General features: G+C 39.2%; 5 protein-coding genes across 5 annotated transcripts; 4 read left to right on the forward strand and 1 right to left on the reverse strand.

Moving 5' to 3' along the window:
* Positions 1 to 2,116: 2,116 nt before the first annotated feature.
* On the forward strand, positions 2,117 to 3,302 carry LOC120265173 (putative disease resistance protein RGA3). Its single transcript, XM_039273061.1, has 2 exons — positions 2,117 to 2,248; positions 2,694 to 3,302. The coding sequence occupies exons 1-2, from the start codon at positions 2,228 to 2,230 to the stop codon at positions 3,300 to 3,302; spliced, it is 630 nt and encodes a 209-aa protein (XP_039128995.1). The 5' UTR covers positions 2,117 to 2,227.
* Positions 3,303 to 3,390: 88 nt separating this feature from the next.
* On the forward strand, positions 3,391 to 4,242 carry LOC120265174 (putative disease resistance protein RGA4). The gene has a single exon (XM_039273062.1). The coding sequence runs from the start codon at positions 3,391 to 3,393 to the stop codon at positions 4,240 to 4,242; it is 852 nt and encodes a 283-aa protein (XP_039128996.1).
* Positions 4,243 to 9,394: 5,152 nt separating this feature from the next.
* Positions 9,395 to 11,673, forward strand: LOC120265175. Its single transcript, XM_039273063.1, has 3 exons — positions 9,395 to 9,625; positions 10,227 to 10,677; positions 11,291 to 11,673. Exons 1-3 carry the CDS (start codon positions 9,395 to 9,397, stop codon positions 11,671 to 11,673), a joined length of 1,065 nt encoding a protein of 354 aa, XP_039128997.1.
* A 980-nt stretch (positions 11,674 to 12,653) lies between these two features.
* Positions 12,654 to 13,640, forward strand: LOC120265176. Its single transcript, XM_039273065.1, has 2 exons — positions 12,654 to 12,949; positions 13,151 to 13,640. Exons 1-2 carry the CDS (start codon positions 12,654 to 12,656, stop codon positions 13,638 to 13,640), a joined length of 786 nt encoding a protein of 261 aa, XP_039128999.1.
* Positions 13,641 to 17,737: 4,097 nt separating this feature from the next.
* Positions 17,738 to 20,978, reverse strand: LOC120265177. The gene is made up of 6 exons (XM_039273066.1): positions 20,848 to 20,978; positions 19,588 to 20,760; positions 19,407 to 19,500; positions 19,090 to 19,256; positions 18,260 to 18,584; positions 17,738 to 17,884 (listed from the first exon to the last, which is right to left on the reverse strand). The coding sequence occupies exons 1-6, from the start codon at positions 20,976 to 20,978 to the stop codon at positions 17,738 to 17,740; spliced, it is 2,037 nt and encodes a 678-aa protein (XP_039129000.1).
* Positions 20,979 to 22,084: the final 1,106 nt, after the last annotated feature.

Here is a 22,084-nt window from a genome sequence, read left to right on the forward strand (position 1 = left end):
AAAAGTGGATAAAGCATAAATTTATTAAAAGAAAGAAACAAGTATATGACTAAAGAACAGGAACATAATACAAGAAAGGAAGAAGCACAAGTCTGACCAAGCTAGGAGACCATGAGTGATGCGCCACCAAAAACAAATGAACCAAACACAAACAACAGAGAAAAGGCCATAACTGAGAAGACGAAGACCACCATAAAAAGTCAAAGGTTGTCTTCAGCTGTCAGGAGGAAAGATGGAAAGGTGGATCACTCCCGAGTCGATAGTTCCGTGGTGGTATTGTTCATAGCCAACCGTATGCTCAGAAAATCTAGAGAGCGCTTGAGTTTTTGCTGATGATCCCTAGCAACAGAAGTCCAAGTAAGAAGCATATAAGTGATTTTAACAATAATATAAAAAACATTTTGAAAAATAGAATTAAAAATATGATTATTTCACTCTAGCTAAATGTTCCAACAAATTGCTTTAGAAATTAAATCCCACTATTCTTGTTGTTAGCCATCTAAGGACGAAATCCAAAAAGTCCAGACATCTACAAAGAGGTGTGTATGTGGATGAATGTTTAAGGTTTCTCAAAGAACACCCAAATTCTTTCAGAGACCTCACATCTGAGTAAGAGATGGTCGGCTGCCTTCGAATCTCTATGACATAAAACACAGGTATCAGTCGTGTTTTGTAAGTTACATCCTTTTTTTTGCTAGGTTAACAAGAGTGAGAATTCTATCCTCACTTGCTAACCATCAGAAGAGAGAGATTTTGCTAGGGCAGGTAGTTTTCTAGAATCTAGGATGCAGGGCACTATGCAAACCACCATATATTAGAAACTTATAAAAAGAGTAGACTGGAAAGGTTCCATTCTTTACCAAGTTCCAAATCGTATGGAATGGAAGATAAGAATGGCAATCGATTTGAAATAGTGGATGAGCGAAAGAAAAACTCTAGAAGAAGAGGGTCTTGTGTAAATTGTTTGATCGTAATTCAAGAGAAATTACAATCGTTGAAGAGATTAGGCCATATGTCTTTAGGAACTCGATCTTGTAGCAAGATATCATACCAAAGTAAGGTAGAATCACCATTTTTTACAGTCTCAAAGGTACAAAGTCAGAGAGATGGTGCTATTGGGGTAATTCTTCCCCAGAAAAAAAAAAGATTTATTTTTAGGCAGCCAATGATATAGTGGTCCCCAAGGTCCTCTGGATGGATAATTTGAGTGAATAATCTTGGACTAGCAACCTTTTTGGCCAGAGTTAATTTTTCATCACCACTTTCATCAGAGGGCTTTATTGAATTCATGTAGATTAAGTATTCTCCAGCCTCCCATATTACGTGGTCTACAAATCATTTTCTGGGTGATTAGGTGGAAACCTTTCGATCCTAACTCCGGTTCTTTTAAAAAAAAAAGTCTCTTCATATCTTATTTATCTCTTTAATTACTCAAGCTGGTAAGTGAAACACAAACATCCACTATTTCATGCTGCTAAATGTTAATGCATCCAGGTCAAGTTGATATTACTCCTGTAAAAATAAATAAATAAATAAAATATTTGATGATTTTTGTTAGTCTTCTAAGGATGAGGCAAATCTTGCTCTAGATGTCCACTTCACTTGTGTTGTAATTTTTTTTTCTTAATTAATCTGATTTACTCATTTACAGAAAACAAAGCGCCGTACTCAGACCACATGTCACCGCCCCCGAATTCGGTCAATGATAAATGCATTTCAAGAAATATCGCAAAATGAAAGAAAACTAAAGCGGAGTACAGATCTACACACTTGCAATCTGAGCTGTGACTCTGATGACCTACCACCGGAAACAATGGCCGGAGTTTTCTCAAATGCCTTGGAATTGATCAAGGAGTTATCGACGCCTCATGCCCTCCAATATCTGGAATCCATTTGGACAGGAGTTGATGAGCAGCTTCAAAAGCTACACCGGTTCTTGTTGTTTATCCAACCTTTTGTTGAAGATGCAGAGGAGAGGCAGTTGACGGACCAGGCTATCAGGTGCTGGCTTTTGTTGCTCAAAGATGCTGCCTATGACGCTGAAGATATTCTTGACGAGGCCAATACGCATGAGCTACTCATCCAGCACAAGGCAGAGCTTTCTGGTCGCCCAAGAAGCAAGGTGAGTGAATTCTTTTCTCTTGATTTTAACCCACTCTTGTTTAAACTTTAGTTGGGGAAGAAGCTCAGAAACATCAATGAGAGAATAAATGACCTTATTGAGGAGATGGGCAAGTTCAAATTAAGGGTGTGCTTGGGAGGAAAGGTTTGCAAGGGTTTTGAAGGGTTCATAAAGGAAGGATTCTTTGAACCCATGCTTGGGGAGAAAAAATAGAAGGGTAGGCAAGGGTTTTGGAGGTAAATGGGGGTTGAAAACCCCCCATTTCCCTCCATTCATCAACCCACCAAAATGGTGGGTTGAGGAGTTTTGAATATTTTTTGGACGATTTTACCCTTCTAATATTTCTATAAATACAACTTATGTCTTTTTGAGGAAAATATGTATTATGGTTTATTGAAATGAAATATTATGTATTTTTGTGGTTTTATGAAATTATTATTTTTATTTTATGGTTTATTTAATTATTATTTGTTATAATTGCTAGTGCTACAGTAATTTTTATTATATTGTGGACTTTTTTTTAAATTTTGATGAAGTTGTATGTTGAAATGATAAAGGCCCAAACCAACAGGTTCTTGAAAACAACAGCAAACCTTTGAAGAACAGGCCTCAAACCTATTCATACGTGCACGAATCGCGAGTTATTTTTGGAAGAGATGAAGATAAAGAGAAGTTATTGCAGATGCTGATCAGTGATTGTTTTGATGAGAAAGTGGCTGTGGTTTCTGTCATAGGTATGGGTGGTTTGGGTAAGACGACACTTGCTCAGTTGGTCTACGCAGATGAAAGGGTCAAGAAACAGTTTGAACTTTGTATATGGGTATGTGTTTCTGATGATTTCGATGTGGCAAAGCTTGCTAGAAAGATCATACATACAGCTTCTGGGAAAATTTGTGATCATACGAACATGGAAGTGCTTCAACAGGATCTGCGACAAATCTTGAGGAAGAAGAGATATTTGTTGGTCTTAGATGATGTATGGAATGAAGATTTCAAAAAGTGGACTGATCTTAAAAACATGCTGCTTGGTGGAGGAGAAGGAAGTAGAATTCTTGTGACCACACGCAATGAGAAATGCTCCAGAGTAATGGGTGCAGGGAAACATTATATTCTAAAGGGTTTATCAGAAAAAAGCTCTTGGGCTTTATTTGCGCAGAAAAGCATTTGCTACATGTACTGAAACAACCAAAATTGGTGGAAATTGGTGAAAAAGATTGTTGAAAAATGTCAAGGGTTACCTCTTGCCATAGAAGTGTTGGGGGAGTATCATGCATTGTAAGAATGAAGAAAATGAATGGCAGGCTGTGTTGGAAAATGAGACCTGGAAGTTACAACATACAGAAAATAAAATCATACCAGAGCTATGGCTAAGCTATGTTGATTTGCCTACTCATTTAAAGAAATGTTTTGCCTTTTGCGCCATATTCCCTAAGGATCACAAAATTGAGGAAGAGAAGCTGATTCAATTTTGGATGGCTCATGGGTTCATTCCATCTCAAAAAGGAAATGATATGGAAGATGAAGGGCGAGAGATTTTCACTGAATTGACAAGGAGATCTCTTTTACAATATCGTTATTATCGTCGTGCAAGTACAATTGGAAGAGTGTGTAAGATGCATGATCTCATCCATGATCTGGCACACTTTGTTATGGAGAATGAATGCTTCACATCGATGAAAAGCAGTGTGCCCAACAAAATCCCAATACGGCCACGTCATTTGAATTTATATGCTGATATAAATTATAACCAAGGTGATTGCTCCATCATCCATAGTGTGTTACATTGCCGAAGAGACTATAGTTTGTTGTCAAAGCTGAAGTTGGTGAGAGTGCTCGACTTGAGTCATGCATACATTGATGAGTTGCCTGCATCGATAGAGCATTTGCACCATCTAAGATATCTTGATATTTCTGATACTGATATTAGGAAGCTACCAGAGTCCATTTGTATGTTGGTTAATCTGCAGATGTTGAATCTCAATGGTTGTGAAAGACTTTCTGAGCTTCCCAAGAGCATAAGATACATGAAGAGTCTTAGACACCTTCTTTTTTATTACTGTCCGCAGTTCAAGACATTCCCTGCTGGTTTGAGTCGATTATGCGACTTTGAAAAACGCTAACAGGATATATTGTGGGAGATGATGCAGAGAACAACATAGGGACAGTTAAAGTCCTTGAATCTCTCTGGTGAACTTGCTTTGTATGACCTCCAGAAGGTGAAGAATGCTGATGATGCTAGAAAAGCTAAATTGGATAACAAACAAAATATTCACACATTGAAATTAAGTTGGGGAAATGATGATGACAAATGTTGTTCAATAGAAAATGCGGAGGAGGTGTTGGAGGCCTTGAAATGTCACGATAAATTAAAAAATCTTACAGTAAGTTATTATCCGGGCAGACAATTTCCTATGTGGATGAGGGAAAGGCAACAATTCCAGTATCTAAATCAGATCAATCTACTTAAATGCAGAGAATGTGAGCAACTCCATCCACTTGAGATTTTACCAAGTCTGGAGTCTCTCAGTATGAGTGAAATGGATGGCATCAAATACATTGTTTACAACAGTGGAGGCAACACACTGCAACCATTCCCTACCTTGAAGCATTTATTAATATCTGGAATGAGGAACCTAGAGGGATGGTGTGTGGAGGAGGTTAGAGGAGCAAATTGGTCCTTATTTCCACGCCTTACTTTTATGGATATTACAAGATGCCCCAAGCTGATAACCATGCCACCCCAGATATTGCCCTGTCTTGAGAATCTTAGTATCAGTGAAATGGATAGCATTAAACACATTGTTAACAACAGAAGAGGCATCACACTGCAATCATTCCCTGCATTGAAGAAGTTGACATTATCAGAAATGAGGAACCTTGAGTGGTGGTGTGTGGAGGAGGGTGGAGAAGCAAATCTATCCTTGTTTCCATGTCTCATTCGGATGGATATAACAGGATGCCCCAAGTTGACAACCATGCCACTAGAGATTTTACCCTGTCTTGAGTATCTTAGCATCAGTGACATAGATGGAATCAAACACATTATTAACAACAGCAGAGGCAATGCGCTGCAATCATTCCCTGCATTGAAGGAGTTGATTTTATTTGGAATGAAGAACCTAGAGGGGTGGTGTCTGGAGGAGGGTAGAGAAACAAATCTGTCCTTGTTTCCATGCCTCATTCGGATGGATATTAGAAGATGTCCAAAATTTTCAACCGTGCCACGCATTCCAACTCTCCAAGAGTTACATATGGAGCGATCATTCTGTGAGTCACAAATCTCTCTCGTGTCCAAGGAAAGAAGGTTCTTCAAGCATCTGGAATCTCTTCGGAGTTTGACTATAAATTCTTGTACTGAGGAATTGGTTTGTCGCTGGAAGATGAAGAGGAGACAAGAGTCATGAAGGCATCACTTGAGAGTTTAGATATTGGCAATTGCAATCAGTTATCATTGACATTGGTTTTGCAGAACCTTCCATCTCTGAGAGACCTATGGGTGGGGTCGCTTGAAAGCTGGTTTTCTGGCCAGACGGGATGCAAGGTATGAAGTCCCTCAATAATCTGACAATTAGTTCTTGTGAGAATTTTTACTGGTATATCATCACAAAGTGACTGTGCTCCACCGTTTCTGAAGTGTCTTCGAGTTTCTGGCTGTGATGCCCTCAGAGAATTGCCCATGTGCCCCTAAATCACTCCAATCCTTGAGTATTGACAGTTGTTCAGGCATCAAGTCTTTGTGGCCAGAATTGGGACACATTACTTCATTATCCTTTTTATGGTTATCTAAATGTCCCAAGCTTGTGTCTTTATCAGACGGGATGCAGGGCCTCACTTCCCTTCGGTATCTATACATTGTGGATTGTCCGGGGCTGAAGTCATTCCCTAAAGGCCTCCAACAACTACTTCCTACTCTAAAAGAACTAACAATCAAAGGATGCCCGGAGCTAGAGAGGTTATGCAAGCCTGGAGGAGACTATCACAACCTTCTCTTTACCATCTCTTATAAACAAATAGGAGTACAGCAAAAACAGTCAACCCAAGTTCCTCATAAGATTAGTACTGGTGCCACACAAGCTTTGAAGTGCATCAACACAAATCCCTTCCTTCTGTCATCAGTTTTCATTTGTGCTATTGCCTATTTCATATATTTCATTCTCAACAAACTTAATAGCCAAGTACCACTTTCTCCCTTTCTCTTTTTCTATTTAATTGTGTTTTTGTTTTTAATTCTCTTTTTTTTTTTCAATTTTTTGTATCTCCTTTTATATAAAAAAGTAAAACCATATATCTACTTTGGGATCTCATTTCAAACCTTAAATATGAAGATTACATATGTTTAGCATTTCTTGTCAATAGAATCAACATTTTTAATTATAATTTATATAAGCACATGCTCTTTTGAGGTTGAGTTAGTTCACTCCCCATAGCATAATTGTATTGAGAGAGAATGGAGGAAGAAAATAGCAGAGATAATTCATGTACTTAAACTAGTTCAATGTAGAGAAAAGAATGCATAGAAAATAAAAGTGAATGATCACTTTAGAATCCATAACAATTTTAAGAAAATTATTGAAATGAAGTATTCAAAAATGAAGGCAAACAGCCATTTTAGTATAATCACACACTGTTCTTTTGAATATCTATAGAAGTAGAACCACTAATATAATGTGTTGGAATGTGCTGACATTATAATTGGTAGACCACTAGCTTTATCGCTTTCTTTCACACGTCTTGTATTCTTATTGATTCTTTTTCTTTAATTTCCTTTTTTTTTTTGCGTTTTCAAGAATGAGCAAGTGGTTTTGTATATCCCTCCAACATGACAACAGGAGTCTCAGGGAGTCTGAAATCAAAATGAAAGGGAAGAAAATCATTTCCAACTGTTGCCTCAATTTGCAAGTTTAATGCTTGATGTCCTTTCGGTGGATATGTTCTTTATGTTGCTGTGTCATGATGAATCAATAGGTCAACAAAAGCGTGCAAGATTGCAATCGGAATAGGCAAGTTGTTCTTAATTAATAGCTCATAAAAATCTAGTTGTTTCTTTTCTTTTAACATATCAGGAACTAGTTTAATGCATTGAATTTGCTATAAACAAAACTAGTTTTTAAATTTTATAACCACTACTTGATGCAGGATATATAGATTCACCTTTGTTATCAATGTACATAAACTCTAATGGTGTGTCTAATTGTTCAAGCATTCTAATCCCTGTATCAGTGAGTGTACTCCTGCAGCTGGAATTGTATTAATAATTACAAGTCATGGGACTGACATTAGTGTTCAAATCTTCTGCATTTAATCCATCAGACATTTTCTAACCAAAGTAATCCACAAGATTATTTGCAAAAGTAAACTCAACAATTACAGACTTTGGAGTGTTTGGCGTTGAAACCTTCACTCCATAATTAGAGGCTCTTGGACCATCTTTGTCATAGCTCTTACTTGGAATGTTTGGAAAGCTAGAAATGATTGCATTTTCCATTTCCAATCACCCACTTGGCTTTTGGTTAATCTGAATATTCGTTTGACATTTCTTTTTTAGGTTTCAGTTGTCTTTGAGGATAAAAACCAGAAGTTGGGAGTCCTCTTCTATTGCAGTGAGGAGGAGCATCCAGTTCCAGGGTTCACCTACAGAAGAGAAGCATGACCTGGACACCCAAGCCCAACTCAACATGCGGCTTGCCCCCATGGGAAGAGATTCTCTCTTAGCCCAGGGACTCTATTGTGCTTTCTTTTATTATCTTAATAAAGTTGTAGTTTATCTTTTTTTTTTAAAAAAAAAAAAATGTAAACTCAATTGTGGCAACTACAAAATCACATTCTGGTCAAATTCTTTGCCCAACACGACTCCAAATGGAATAATCTCAAAATCACGTCCTCTAAAATTTGCATCATTGTTGTTAAATCTCTCTAGTATGAACTCTTTGAGCAAGCTCCAATATTTCAGATATGTCCCTATCGCTCTTGCATCGATGATTATTTTTAGTTTTGTGGGAATTAGTATCCGAGATGGTATCTCAAGGAATTAGAAATGGAGTTGGAGGATGTTTTCTCACCGCTTGTTTCACTATGGCCTTCAAGTAGCACTTCTTATTCATGTTCTCCTCAACCAACATTTAACCCTTTTAATATAGAACTCCCTGCGTTTGATACTTCTTCATTTCCATTCCTAGAATAGGTGTGTGAGGTAGTTGTTCAAGCAGGTGTAGAAAACTCAGGAGGTCACCAAACCATTGTTAGGTGTCATTTGGGTTTCCAACTTTCAATATGTTGCTTTTTGGTATCAAAACTTCTATTGGTGTTTTAATGAGAGATCACAAAATGAATTTTGGCAGCCAGATGGACAACCAAATGGAACAACCAATAGAAATGATGTGAGATTGTTGTATTTAGTATATTAGCTTCATTTTTCATTATTGGAGTATTTGACAATTTCTTGTAGTCATTAGGGTGATAGTAATGATCTTATGGATACAATTGATCCTCAAAAGTTTTGGAGGAACATTTTGTACTTGTATGTTTTTGTTTAGCAATTTAAATGGGCATCCATATGTTTGATGTGAAGTTAATTTGTGTTTTGTGGTTTCTATAAATCAAAATTCATTTGGTTACCTCCCATTGAACACCAAAATGAAACTTGAAACAAATTGATATTAAAAAGAAACAAATTGAAAGTTGGTATTCAAAATAAAACTTGGCAATAGTTTGGTGACATCCCGAGCTTTTAACCCTTCATGCGGCAAACATGTTCTGCAAAGATATGTTGGAGAATTACAACATTGAACGATCAACTTATCATTTGTGTATCTAGGAGGCTTTTGATACAAGTGAATTATTCTATACAAGAACTAGCCAGAGTTCATTCATTACTTGAAAACATGAATATCGCCACAAAAATTAAGTGTGGATTTTAAAATTCAAATCTCATTTTTATCTTAAACAGTAGATTTAGAATAACAGTTCTGCTTGATTTTAAAACCTGCTTTCAATAAACCTTTGATGTCCTCGCACCCTAGTTTCTAATTGGATTGGGGTTTTCGCAAAATGCCTCACAGAGCCGTTAATAGGAGCATGAATGATTTGCTAGGTCGACCAGCAGCTGCTCATGAAGCCCAAGGTGGAAACCAAACAAATTCTGCTAACAGTCAAGGGGTGATTCGGGAGCTATTGCGAGAAGTAGTGGGGTTAGTGCGAGGGCAGCGACTATCTCAACAACCAACACCGTCACCTCCTCCTCCTCCCCCTAAGGAACCCAAATAGAAGACAGTTATGGAATTTAGGAGTACGGGACCCCAGCCATTTGAAGGAACCATCAATCCAGATGAGGTAGACCAGTGGGTGGCAAAGATGGAGAAAGCCTTTGCCATAATGAACTGTACTCCAGAAGAGAAGCTCAGGTTCAGCATTTATATGATTCAAGGACTTGCAAATGACTGGTATAATGGGGAAATTAGGATCCGACAAGGAAAGGAGTTTGAATCATGGGAAGAATTGAGAAAGGCGCTCTTTGGGAAGTACTTTACTAGGGACAAGCTGAGGCAACTAGAATAACAGTTCATCCGATTAACCTAGGGGAATAGATCAGTAGACGAATACGAAGTGGAGTTTGATCGACTATCCAAGTATACTTTGAAGCTGGTGGAAGATGATCAGAGTCGAGCGAATTGATTCGAGGAGGGGTTACACCCTCATATTCGCAAAAGACTAGCACCTCTGCATTTGAGTACTTATGCTGAAGTGGTGGAACGAGCTAAGTCCCTAGATTTTTTTTGGAAGGATACTCAAGAACAAAAAGCTTCCGGGAAGAATAAAAGGCGAGAATTTTTGACAACCAAAGTACCCGGCCTACTAGAGCTGGAGATAGGAACAACTCTAGTAATAGAGTTCAGGCTGAGTCACAAACAGTCAATGGGCCATCGGCACATCGACCTCAGAAATTGCCCCTATCCCTCCTCCCCGGACTAACCAACCAAGTTGTGCCACTTGTGGTGGAGCTCATAGGACTGTAGATTGCAAACGGGCTTTTGGAGCTTGTTTTAGGTGTGGCAGTTAAGGTCACCATACTGCAGAGTGTCTACAACTGTCTTCTAAACCTCAACAGGCTTTTAGTGGGCAGAGTTCCAGGGTCATACCAGCACAGAAACCTCAAGCCCCTCCAGAGCAGCGTGCAGGAAAGGTTGTTAGTGGGCAACCATCCTCCTCAAACAATCAAAAGGTGGGTAGACCTAAGACTCAAGGGCTAGTCTATGCACTGACTCAGGAGGATACCCATGGCTCTAATGCTGTGGTGTCAGGTACCTTACCAGTCTATTCTGATTATGCCTATGTTTTGTTTGATTCTGGGGCTACGCATTCCTTTATTTCTTCTGTATTTGTTTGGAAGCATGCTTTACTTACTGTTGTGTTGGATTATGATTTGAGTGTTTCTATGCCTGTTAGTGATGTCTTAGTAATCAGAAAAGTTTGTGTAAACTATCCTATGGTAATTGATAATCATGTGTTGATAGCTGATCTCCATGTCATGAGCATGAAGGACTTCGATGTTATTTTGGGTATGGACTGGTTGTCCTCCATCCATGCAGTGGTCGATTGCCATAGGAAAAGAGTTTACTTTAGAATCCTTGGAGAAACATGGTTCTCTTTTCTTGGGAGTGCGTCCGTATTACCAGCTTGAGTAATTTCTGCCCTGCAAACTAAGAAATTACTTTTGAGTTGGTGCTCAGGAGTTCTTGCCAACGTGGTGGAAGTCAAAAATGGAAGTCAGGCGCTTAAAGATATCCCAATGGTAAGGGAATTTTCAAATGCTTTTCCTGAAGATCTTCCGAGGTTGTCTCTGGATAGGAGATAGAGTTCTTTATTGACCTAGTCCCAGGCACTAACCACATCTCTAAGGCCCCTTATAGGATGGCCCCTGCTGAGTTAATTAAATTGAAGAAGTAGCTTGAAGAACTTCTCGGTAAAGGTTTTCATCCATCTGAGTGTTTCTTCTTGGGGAGCTCCTGTGATTTTTGTGAAAAAGAAAGATGGCAGTTTGAGATTATGCATCGACTACCGAGAACTAAATAAAGTGACTATGAAGAACAGATATCCATTACCAAGGATTGATAAACTATTTGATCAACTACAAGGTTCGCAAGTTTTCTTGAAAAATTGACCTCTGAACAGGATACCACCAGTTGAAGATCAAGCAAGAGGATGTGACAATATCTGCATTTCAAACTCGTAATGGTCATTCTGAATTCCTAGTAATGCATTTTAGGTTGAGTAATACACCAGCTGCTTTCATGAATTTGATGAATAAAACTTTCAAACCTTTCCTGGACAAATTTTTTGTGGTGTTTATCGACGACATCTTGGTGTATTCCAGAAATCAGGAGGAGCATAAAGAGCACTTGAGGATCATGTTGGGGACACTCAGAGAGAGGAAACTTTTCACCAAATTTTCCAAGTGTGAATTTTGGCTAGATCGAGTGGTTTTCCTTGGCCATGTCATAACCAAAGACGGCATCTCTGTGGATCCTACCAAAATTGAAGCAGTTGTAGAGTGAAAAAGACCGGTAATTGTGACAGAAATTTGTAGCTTTTTGGGACTGGCTGGTTACTATACAAGATTCGTGGAAGGATTCTCAGTTTTAACAGCACCCTTGACAAGACTTACGAGGAAAGGAACAAACTTTAAGTGGTCCGATAAGTATGAACAGAGCTTCCATGAATTAAAGCGTCGTTTGGTGTCAGCACCTATTCTCACACTTCCTTCTCCGGGACATGGTTTCACTATTTATAGTGATGCTTGTAAGACATGGTTGGGTTGTGTCTTGATGCAAAATGGACGAGTAGTTGCCACGCCTCTAGGAAACTGAAACCTTTTAAGGAGAAATATCCCACCCATGACGTAGAGCTTGCTGTAGTGATTTTTGCTTTGAAGATCTGGAGACACTACCTATATGGAGAAACATGTGAGGTATTTACAGATCACAAGAGCCTCGAGTATATTTTTACCCAGAAAGAGTTAAATCTGAGGTAAAGAAGATAGCTAGAGTTGACGAAGGATTATGATCTGACCATCAACTATCACCCCGGCAAAGCAAATGTTGTGGCCGATGCGCTTAGCAGGAAGTCTTTTGGTAATGTGGACGCAATGATCACTTCTCAGAAGTCTATTCTGGAGGAGATAAGAAGGATGGAACTACAAATAGTTTTGCCAAGTACGAGTGCTTCCCTAGCAAACATGGCGCTATGACCTACTCTATTGGAAAGGATCAAGTTGGCTCAAGAAGAAGATGACTATCTACAAAAGATGCAACAAGAAGCAAAAGATGGTTCCCAATTTCAGTTCAGAGTCCATAAAGATGCCTTAGTCAGATTTGGTGATCGGATTTATGTACTGAATGTTCTAGATTTAAAAAATGAGATTTTGGAAGGAGCCCACTTCTCCAGTTACTCAGTGCATCTTGGTAGCACAAAAATGTACAAGGACTTGAAGCGCAACTTTTGGTAGAACAACATGAAATGAGAGATTGCATAATTCATGGCTCAGTGTTTGACTTGTCAACAAGTAAAGGTGGAGCATCAGAGACCTATAAGACTTCTCCAACCTCTTCCTATTCCGGAGTGGAAATGGGAGAACATAGCGATGGATTTTGTGTCCGGCTTTCCTAAAACCAATAAAGGTTTTGATAGTGTGTGGATAGTGGTTGATAGATTAACTAAATCTGCTCACTTTTTAGCTATCAAGACCAGTTTGTCTTTGGAACAACTTGTTGAGCTGTATAATCTGAAGCTTCAAGGTGTTCTAGTTGCCATCGTCTCTGATCGAGACACTCGGTTTGTAGCTCATTTTTGAAGGAGCCTACATAAAGCTTTGGGGATGAAACTCACTTTCAGTACAGCTTTTCATCCTTAAACTGATGGGAAATTATAAAGAACTATCTAAATCCTGGAAGACATGATGCGAGCATGTATGCTAGATTTTGGGGGTGCTTAGGATCGGCATCTACCCTTGATAGAATTTTCCTATAACAATAGTTACCAGGCAAGCATCCAGATGGTTCCCTACGAGGCTTTGTACGGAAGGCGGTGCAGGTCACCTATCTGTTGGGATGACGTGGGAAAAAGGAAACTTTTGGGGCCAAAGATTGTGCAAATAACAGTTGAGAAGGTTCACCAAATTAGAGACCGATTACAAGCAGCTCAGAGCCAACAGAAGAGTTATGCAGACAATAGAAGGAGGAACTTGGAATTCCAAGTGGGAGAACACGTTTTCTTGAAAGTTGCTCCTACTAAAGGAATTGTCCGCTTTGGTGTTAAAAGTAAACTTAGTCCTCGTTTCATTGGCCTTTTCAAAATCTTGGAGCGTATTGGTGAGATGGCTTATCGGCTTGCCCTTCCACCTACTCTCTCTCAAGTGCACAATGTGTTCCATGTCTCCATGCGGAGGAAATATGTTTCCAATCCTGATCACGTGATCCAGTTCTCAGGATTTGAGCTAAATAGTGATTTGTTTTACGAAGAGTAACCAGTAAAGATTGTAGATTTCAAGAATCAAGGGCTGAGGAAGCGGGTCATTCCTCATGTCAAAGTTCAGTGGAAAAATCATTTTGAGCGTGAGGCAACTTGGGAACTAGAGTCTGAAATGAGGGTGAAATATCCTTTTTTGTTTCTAGGGCCAAGTGCGAGTTTAGAGGACTAAAATCTTTTAAGGAGGGGAGGATTGTGGACCCCGCCAACATTTGTGGACCTACCCCACTTTTCATTAAAGCCTAGTTAGGTTGCTAAGCTTTAAATTTACTGCCTTAATCCCTTCTTCTTCTTCTTGTCACCTTGCTAGGAGAGTTTTGTGGAGAGAGGAAATTCCGGAGGGATTCTCGGACTCCCATCCCATAGTTGTCTCCTTCATGGCCGAGCCATTACACCCCATGATCATCTTCCTCCTCCATTCTTCCATCTCTCTCCTTTCTCTCCATTCTCCCACAACACCTTGCTCTCTTGGGACAATTGATGAAAAGTTAATACCATCGCCGGATCTCATACTTCTACCGGAGATCTTGACGGCCGGAGTCAAGGCTAAGGAGATCAACGAACCGCCGGTGCTCCCCCGAAGTCTAGGTAGGTGTCTTGCTCTCTTATTGGTGGTAGAGTTGGTGCTTGTATAGTATAAGAAACTTACTTGAATCAAAGTTTATAGCATGTTTACAAACAATATTTCTGGTGTGAAGCATGTTTGGAAGCGTTTAGTTGCATGATAATTAGTGGGTGGTGATCTTAGTGCAAAGCTTGTTCATGCTAGCTATCTTTGGCCTATGTGTACACTCACCTTGTTGGCATTTATGCCTATGTTTTCTTGAGGGCCTGCACTCTTTGATGGATTCTTGGACTTGTTCATGCATGAAACCTTACCTTCTATATGCTGAAAAACACCTTGGTGTCTATTGATTAATTGTAGTTCATGGCCTTGTATGTACATATATACTCACACTCATGGAACCTCCTCCATACGTATATACATATATGTTTGAAACCACTCATACATGTGCAGGAAACCATGTTCTCATTTGCATGAAACCATATGTTTACACCCTTGAATGTTAGCTTGCATGATCCATGCATTGGTGTATGGGTTTTACATGCATACACCTTCCCTTATATATATATATATAGATTATATTTATTTAATATGTGTGCATTACAATAGTGCTTAAGTTGCATGCATCCTGGTTGTGATAATGTGAAATTATATATGTATTGGCATAGTAAACCACTATGTTGGTAGAGCACGAGTTGTGTTCAATTAATTATAGCTTTTGATGCTTTGCTTTTGTTGCTTCCTTTGAATCCTTGAGTTCTAATTTATAGTTAGAAAGACCATGCTTTGTTGTAGAGTGTTGGTATTTTAGACTAGCTTATCTTTAACTTTTGTGCTTGAACTCTTCCAAGTATTCGTGTCTATTTGGTTTAGTTCTCCCCTTGGGTTATAGGACCACCTTGAGAAGATAACCTTGGATTTCTTTTTGAATTAGAAGATCATCAAGTAAGTAATCTATCGTTATATTTTTCATATATATTTTGTTATTATTTATATTCCCATTTTTAGAAATTTCTGAAAATAAACTTTGTTAATTATTTGGTTATTTCTCTATGAGTACTAGGATATGTTGAATTGTCTTTCTACCTTTTGTGTAAATTCATTGAGTAATTATTCCAAATATTTTATTTATTCAGTTGTATATTTCTTTTATTTATTTTGAAAGGGTGAGGGATAGTTGTGAATAAATTATTGTTTAGTTATTCCAAGATATCCTTGAACTATATTTGATTAGTTGGATTATAAGTATATGTCATGGTTAGTACTTTTGGAGAATTATTTCTACTTAATTTGTTGGAGTCATGCTGCCATCCCTTTCAAACTTTTATGTTTTTATTTCCTTTGTTTAAGGGACTTTGTGTATTACTTGATTTCTTTCATGTTGATTTCTTTATATCTTGTTCCATTGAGTTGTGGATCAAATAAATTTTCCACTCATGTGTTATGTTGTTTTAACAGTAATATATTATTATTTTATTTTCCTCTAATGAGAGAATCAGGTTGTTATTTGGCATGTGTATATATAAATGCTGATATTTTATTTATTTATTTATTTAATTATTGAATTTGACTTTTGTTATGTTGTTTTAATAGTAATATACTATTATTATTTTATTTTCCTCTGATGAGAGAATCAGATTGTTATTTGGCACGTGAGTATATATATATATATATGTTGATATTTTATTTATTTATTTATTGAATTTGTCTTTTGACAAAATAATTGTGAATTGTTGTTACTATTTCTTCAAAATAGTAGCCAGGTTAAGGTTTGGAAAAGTTGGTATATTCTTTTGCATTTAATTAATTTTTTAATTATTTATTATTCATTTATTTATTTACCTTATATTATTGGTATAAATATCAAAAAGGTCCCTCTATTTTTCATTTTCCGCCCTTTTAGTCCTAATATAAAATCCACCCTTTTGGTCCTTGTATTTGCACATTTTTGTCCTATAGTTGTAAAATCCGTCCTTTTGATCCTCTTATTTTCACATTTTCATCCTTTTTGATCCCTCTAATTCATCAACTGGAAGGACCAAAATGGCAGATCCGTCAATTAGAGGGATCAAAAAGACAAAAATGTGAAAATATGAGGACCAAAAAGGCGGATTTCATATTAGAGGGACTAAAAGGGTAGAAAACGCAAAATAGAGGGACCATTTTGATATTTTGACCTATATTATTACATGAATTTGTGGAAGATACGTGTGAATATTCTGTATTCTTAGCTTTGAAATCTGTCTGAATATTTTGGGTCTCCAAATGAGCAATATGCAACCCTGTCAGTGGGGGGTTAAACCCTGACCTTATCAACAAGTAATTTTGGAAAAATGAAATTGCAGTTTTTGCACCATGTCCATTCGGTGAAATAATCAATGGCCACCTGATATTCAGTCTTGGATCACCGAGGGTAACTAAATGACTTCTGTTATTCTGACTCGGGTCACCAATCATAAACAAATATCTCTAGCATTTACAGTGAATTTGGAGATATACTCTGGAATATGTTATTTTATGCTATACCCTTTGGTTTTGTTTATATTATTTTGTGTTATTGATTTTTGTGCAAGTTTCAAACCTGAACTTTTGCTTTCAGTTTGTTTTTGGATTACTTACTAGGCTAGTGAGCTCATGGATTTATTTTAAATCCTTTTCAGATCAGGAACAGTAGACCCAGGGATCTTAGAAGGCTTCCAGTAGATGTCTTCCTTTGGAGTTATATTTTATGTTGTTGTATCAGTTGTATGGTTGTTTAAGAACCTCCTTGTAGGTCATTCTGTATTTCATTTCTTTGTATTCGAGTTTGGTTGTAAACCTTAAGTTGTACTCTTATTTGGTATTTCTGTCAGTTTATTTTCTAGTCCCAGCCCGTGTTTAGGTTTTGAGGCCTTGCAAGTCCACTAGGCCCCCCTCCCCCCCCCCCTCGGCGCCCTATTGGTCTGTGGTTATTTGGCAGTGCACCGGGTTTGTGGCGTGACACTACTGGAAATTTAAAATTAGCCATCCTTTCAGGGAAATTTGAGGTCTCCTTGCCCGTGCTATAATTTAGAACATTTGGCTAGAGTGATGCATGTATTTTCCAAACAAAGTTGCTCTAGTTGACATCGATTATTCTAAAAATTTATCATATGCTTCTTTTTTTTTTGTTAAATACAACTCTAGAAGCAAAAATAATAATAAATAATAATAATAATAAATAAATAATAAATAAATAAATATTGGAACTACCATCACATTCGTTAATCACAATTTGGAGTTCTTAAAGCCTCGAGCAGCTAGATACAACGATCCTACAGAAAGTGACTTTTTCCTGATCCCTAACTAGTATGTAATTAGTTAGTCTTATCCATTTTGTTTTTTTTTGAAAAGGTGGATAAACCACTTCGATTGAAATAAAAAAGCATTTACAAGGACACCAGACAAAAGACCAACACAAACGCTCACACCACTAGAAGTGATACAAGAGCTGACAAAACAGACCACCTGAGGATAAAGGTCATCCTCCGAACCACAACACGGGAACTAAACTACTCCTCAGTATGCTCGAGTGCCTCCTCGGCAGTATCAACCTCACTGTCCGTCTGTCTCCCCGGACCAACGAACTCAAGGCTACGCCTGACCGCAGCCATAGTATCTTCCATCTTTGTCTTGGCGTTATCTGCAAGAGCATCGAACTATGACAAAATCATACGATTAATACTTAGAACAGTGCAGTATGCAGAGAGAATTTTAGCATTAAAAATTCTATCGTTGCGTGCTAGTCAAATATTCCAAACTAACGCCTCAATCACTATGTCCACTGAGAGACGAAGAGCCGGTCTTATCGAACCTCGCTAGTCAAGCCATAGGTCCCTAATAGAATTCAGGGGTTCAGGCAAACGCAGCATCCTGCAAAAGGAACCCCACACCTCCCTAGCAAATGAACACTGAAGGAACAGGTGATCGACTTATTCAACTCCAGCATGGCACATGACACATGTAGCAGTTAGGAGGGTGTTACACCGCCTTATCGCCAGGTTTTCTAATGATAGAATGCGATTCTTCCAGACCAACGAGTTGAACATGTTAATCTTTTTGGGACAATTGCTTTTCCAAAAGAACTTTGCTAAGTCACACCTCAAGCCCCCGTCGTTCACAAAGTTGTAGACTGATTTCACCGAGAACACACCGTTGCCAATAAGAGACCAACTCTTTTTATCCTTCTCCTCCCTCTCATTTGACCTCCATTTTTCCCGTATTTGTACAATATACTCCTCCTCGCAAAAAGGCTGCTCCCCCAGTAGGTAACCCAAATCATTGAAAGTCGCGTTCTGCTGAGCGCTCATGTTAAAAAGTTCAGGCCAAATATTCATAGGAGCCCTACCCATGCACCATCTGTCTTTCCAAAAAAGGTTTCCGTACCCGAATTAACATCACTTGCAATACAGCATCGCATGGAAGGAAGCACACTCAAAACACCTGTCCAGAAGAATGATATCCTCCCCCGAGTGTACGGGAACAAGTTCCAATTCATATTCCCGTAGTTAAACCGAATCACCTCACACCCTTCCCAGTTAAGGTTATTCAAGAGTTTCCGCCACCATTTCCCTAACAGCGCCTGATTGAAATTATGTAGGTCCAAATACCCCAACCACCTTGTTCCCGAGAGTGGCATAAGATCTTCCAGCTCACTAATCTACACCCCGGCTTGTCAACATCCGGCCCTGACCAAAGAAAGTCCCTATGAACCCTATCAATAGCTTTAACGACCCAAAAAGGTAATCGGAACATAGACATCCAATACGTTGGAATTACGGATAGAACTGAATTCACCAACGTAAGCCGACCTCCAAGAGATAGCTGTCTACACTTCCAAGAGGACAGACGATGTGGCACTTACGCAATAAGCCTCTCCCAGTCTTGCTTGCGTAGTCTGCCCCCAGAGATAGGAATGCCCAAAAATGTTACCGGTAGAAGCCCAGTTGCGTAGTTCATGGTTAAAACCGCTGCTTCCTCAGGAACAACACCCATGCAAATTGAGTACAGACATGTCTTGGAAAAATTTACCTAGAGGCCGGACATACCCTCAAAGATATACAGAATAAGTTTAACAATTATGAGATCCTCTAGACCACCCGAGGTCAAAATAAGCAAGTCATCCGCATAATGGAGGTTGCATCTAGTTTTAAAGGAACCCAACCGCACTCCCACCAGTACCATAGATTCCAGGGCATGGTTAAACATCACACTGAGCATATCAGTGACCATAATAAACAGCAACAGAGATAAAGGGTCCCCCTGACGCAATCCCCTGTGATAGCGAATATATCCATTCGGTGACCCATTAACCAAGACATTAGCTTTAGTAGAAGAGAGTATATTTTCAATCTAGCCGAACCACTTATCCCTGAAACCCCTGGCCTTGAGAAGTTCCAGAAGAAATTCCCAATCCACGAGGTTAAAAGCCTTAGCAAAGTCAACTTTCAGGATATACCCAGGCAGTCTTCTCCTTTTCATACTAAAAATCAGTTCCTCCGCAGTAGCCACATTATCCAGAATGCATCGACCTTTCAAAAAGGCTGATTGAGCATGGTCCACCAGCTTATCCATTACTTTTCCCAACCGAGTAGCCAAAATCTTGGATAGAATTTTGAGTGACGAATTGATCTGGCTGATAGGTCTATAGTCCCCAGGATGTTCCAGCGACTCCACCTTGGGAATGAGCGCAATGTTCGCCCAGTTAATCCTTTCCAAGTTAGCTCTACCATCATAGAAATCCTCACAAAGCTTGAAAATGTCCTCCTTGACAGTCTCCCATGATTGTTTGAAGAAAAAGATTGGGAACCCATCCGGCCTAGGAGCTTTGTCCCCCCCTAAACTGAATACCACTTCTTTGATCTCATCCCTAGAAAAGGGGTGATCCAAATCCACCAGATCTACGTGCTGCTTGAGGGATAAAAGCTTGGGAAAATCCACTTTGAAATGTGACGACCGCCTACTACCAAACTGCTGCTGAAAACGAGACACAAAAATCCTCCCAATTCCTCTCGGATCCGAAACTAACCTCCCATCCTGACTTATACCAGGAATAAGATTCTGGCAATTCCTCTCGTTTGCCACCGCATGGAAAAAATTCGTATTACCATCACCTTCTTTTAACCACTGGAGCTTGGATCTTTGGCGCCAGTAGATTTCCTCTTGTTTATGAATAGTCTCAAGCGATTTCAAAAGGTGTTGTTCGGAGATAACTTCATTAGGCAGAAGACACCTGGATTCCTTAATGATGTCCAAACTCTCCAACTCTTGTAACAAATTCAACTTTTTGAGTTTGATAGACCCAAAACTCTCCTTAGCCCACACCCTCAGACACTCTCTAAGCCATGCCAGCTTTTTAGAAATCACGAAGGCCCCACAACCTGTAGGAACCAAGTCTTCCCACCACTGCTGAATCATCTCCCGGAACCCATCAGCCGTAAACCACACTTTCTCAAACCTGAACGACCTCGGCGAAGAGAAATGACCACCCACTTCAAGTCGAATAGGAACATGGTCTGAACCCAGCCTCGGAAGGCTTTTTTACAGCATACGTGGAAACCTGTCAGACCAAGGGCTATTCACTAGGAAACAATCCAACTTCACCCAAATAGGGTCCGATTACCCATTTGTCCAAGAGAATTCCCTGCCAACCGCAGGTGGTTTGCATAACCGCAAGTCCCATTTAAACCGGTTCGCATTGCAAATCTCTTGGAGGTTATAAGCCCCCGAAGGTTTGTCCTCCACCGAGAACATGGCGTTGAAATTGCCACAAATAATCCAAGGTATTAGCGGATCATCCCCACAACTCCATAGCTAGGGGTGGCAATAATCTGTCCGGACCCGCCGGCCCTGTTTTGTCCGGCCCGGAATAAAAAGGATTTGGACATAAGGTTTGCAAATGCGGGTCAGGTCCGGACATGAATTGGTTGTCCGGATTTAAATCCGGGTCTGGTCCGAACATAGAAATTAGGACAACCGGGCCCTTTTAACCCCTAAAACTTTAAAAGCCCACAACCTTAGGCCCATTTGTTTTAAGCCCATTCTTCTAAAAACTTTAAACATATATTGTTTTTTCTATTAAGACTTAGATTTTTCTATAATTTGAGTTGAGTTTTGGATTATTGATGTTTTTTTGCATTTAATGTGAATTAAATTATTTTTTTGTATAATTTAATATTTGAGCGAACTTAAAAAATAGCTTATAGAATTCGGGACAAATTTGGACATCCGGACAACCCGGTTTTAAAATAAACCGGGTTTGGACATGCCAAGTTTGTCCGGATTTAAAACCGGGCCGGGTCCATACACAAGTTTTTCTATTTATATTAGTAGTTGTCCGGATCAGGTTTTGTCCGGACCCGAATTTTTGCCACCCCTATCCATAGCTCCTCCAAGAAACTACGTTTAAGAGCTCTTACCGTAGGACCATACACCAAAGTGCACCTCTAAATGAAATTGTCCCGCTTGTCACGAAACTCCACTGTCAGACTAAAAGCCCCCACCTTTTCCAGCTTTCCAACCAAATTGGCGTCATTCCACCCTATGATCATACCTCTAGCCGTCCCCCTTAGCTGGAGCAAAAGCGAACTGATCCAGTTTAGGACCACCTATCTCTCTCCACGTAGCTTGGGAGATCGATTCCAATTTGGACTCTTGCAAACAACACACCTCAGCAAAATGGAGAGAAAGGAAATCTTTGACAAAAATCATTTTGCAGGTCTCCCCAACCCCCTAACATTCCAGATGATAATATTCATGAACACTGTTTAGACACGCGGACCTCGACAGAGGTCTCCGCCTGACCAAGCACCTGAGCAGAACAAGTTATTTCTAACGAACGCATACTATTCAAACAATCA

The sequence above is a fragment of the Dioscorea cayenensis genome, chromosome 7, assembly GCF_009730915.1.
Source record: "Dioscorea cayenensis subsp. rotundata cultivar TDr96_F1 chromosome 7, TDr96_F1_v2_PseudoChromosome.rev07_lg8_w22 25.fasta, whole genome shotgun sequence".
NCBI classification, from domain to species: domain Eukaryota; kingdom Viridiplantae; phylum Streptophyta; class Magnoliopsida; order Dioscoreales; family Dioscoreaceae; genus Dioscorea; species Dioscorea cayenensis.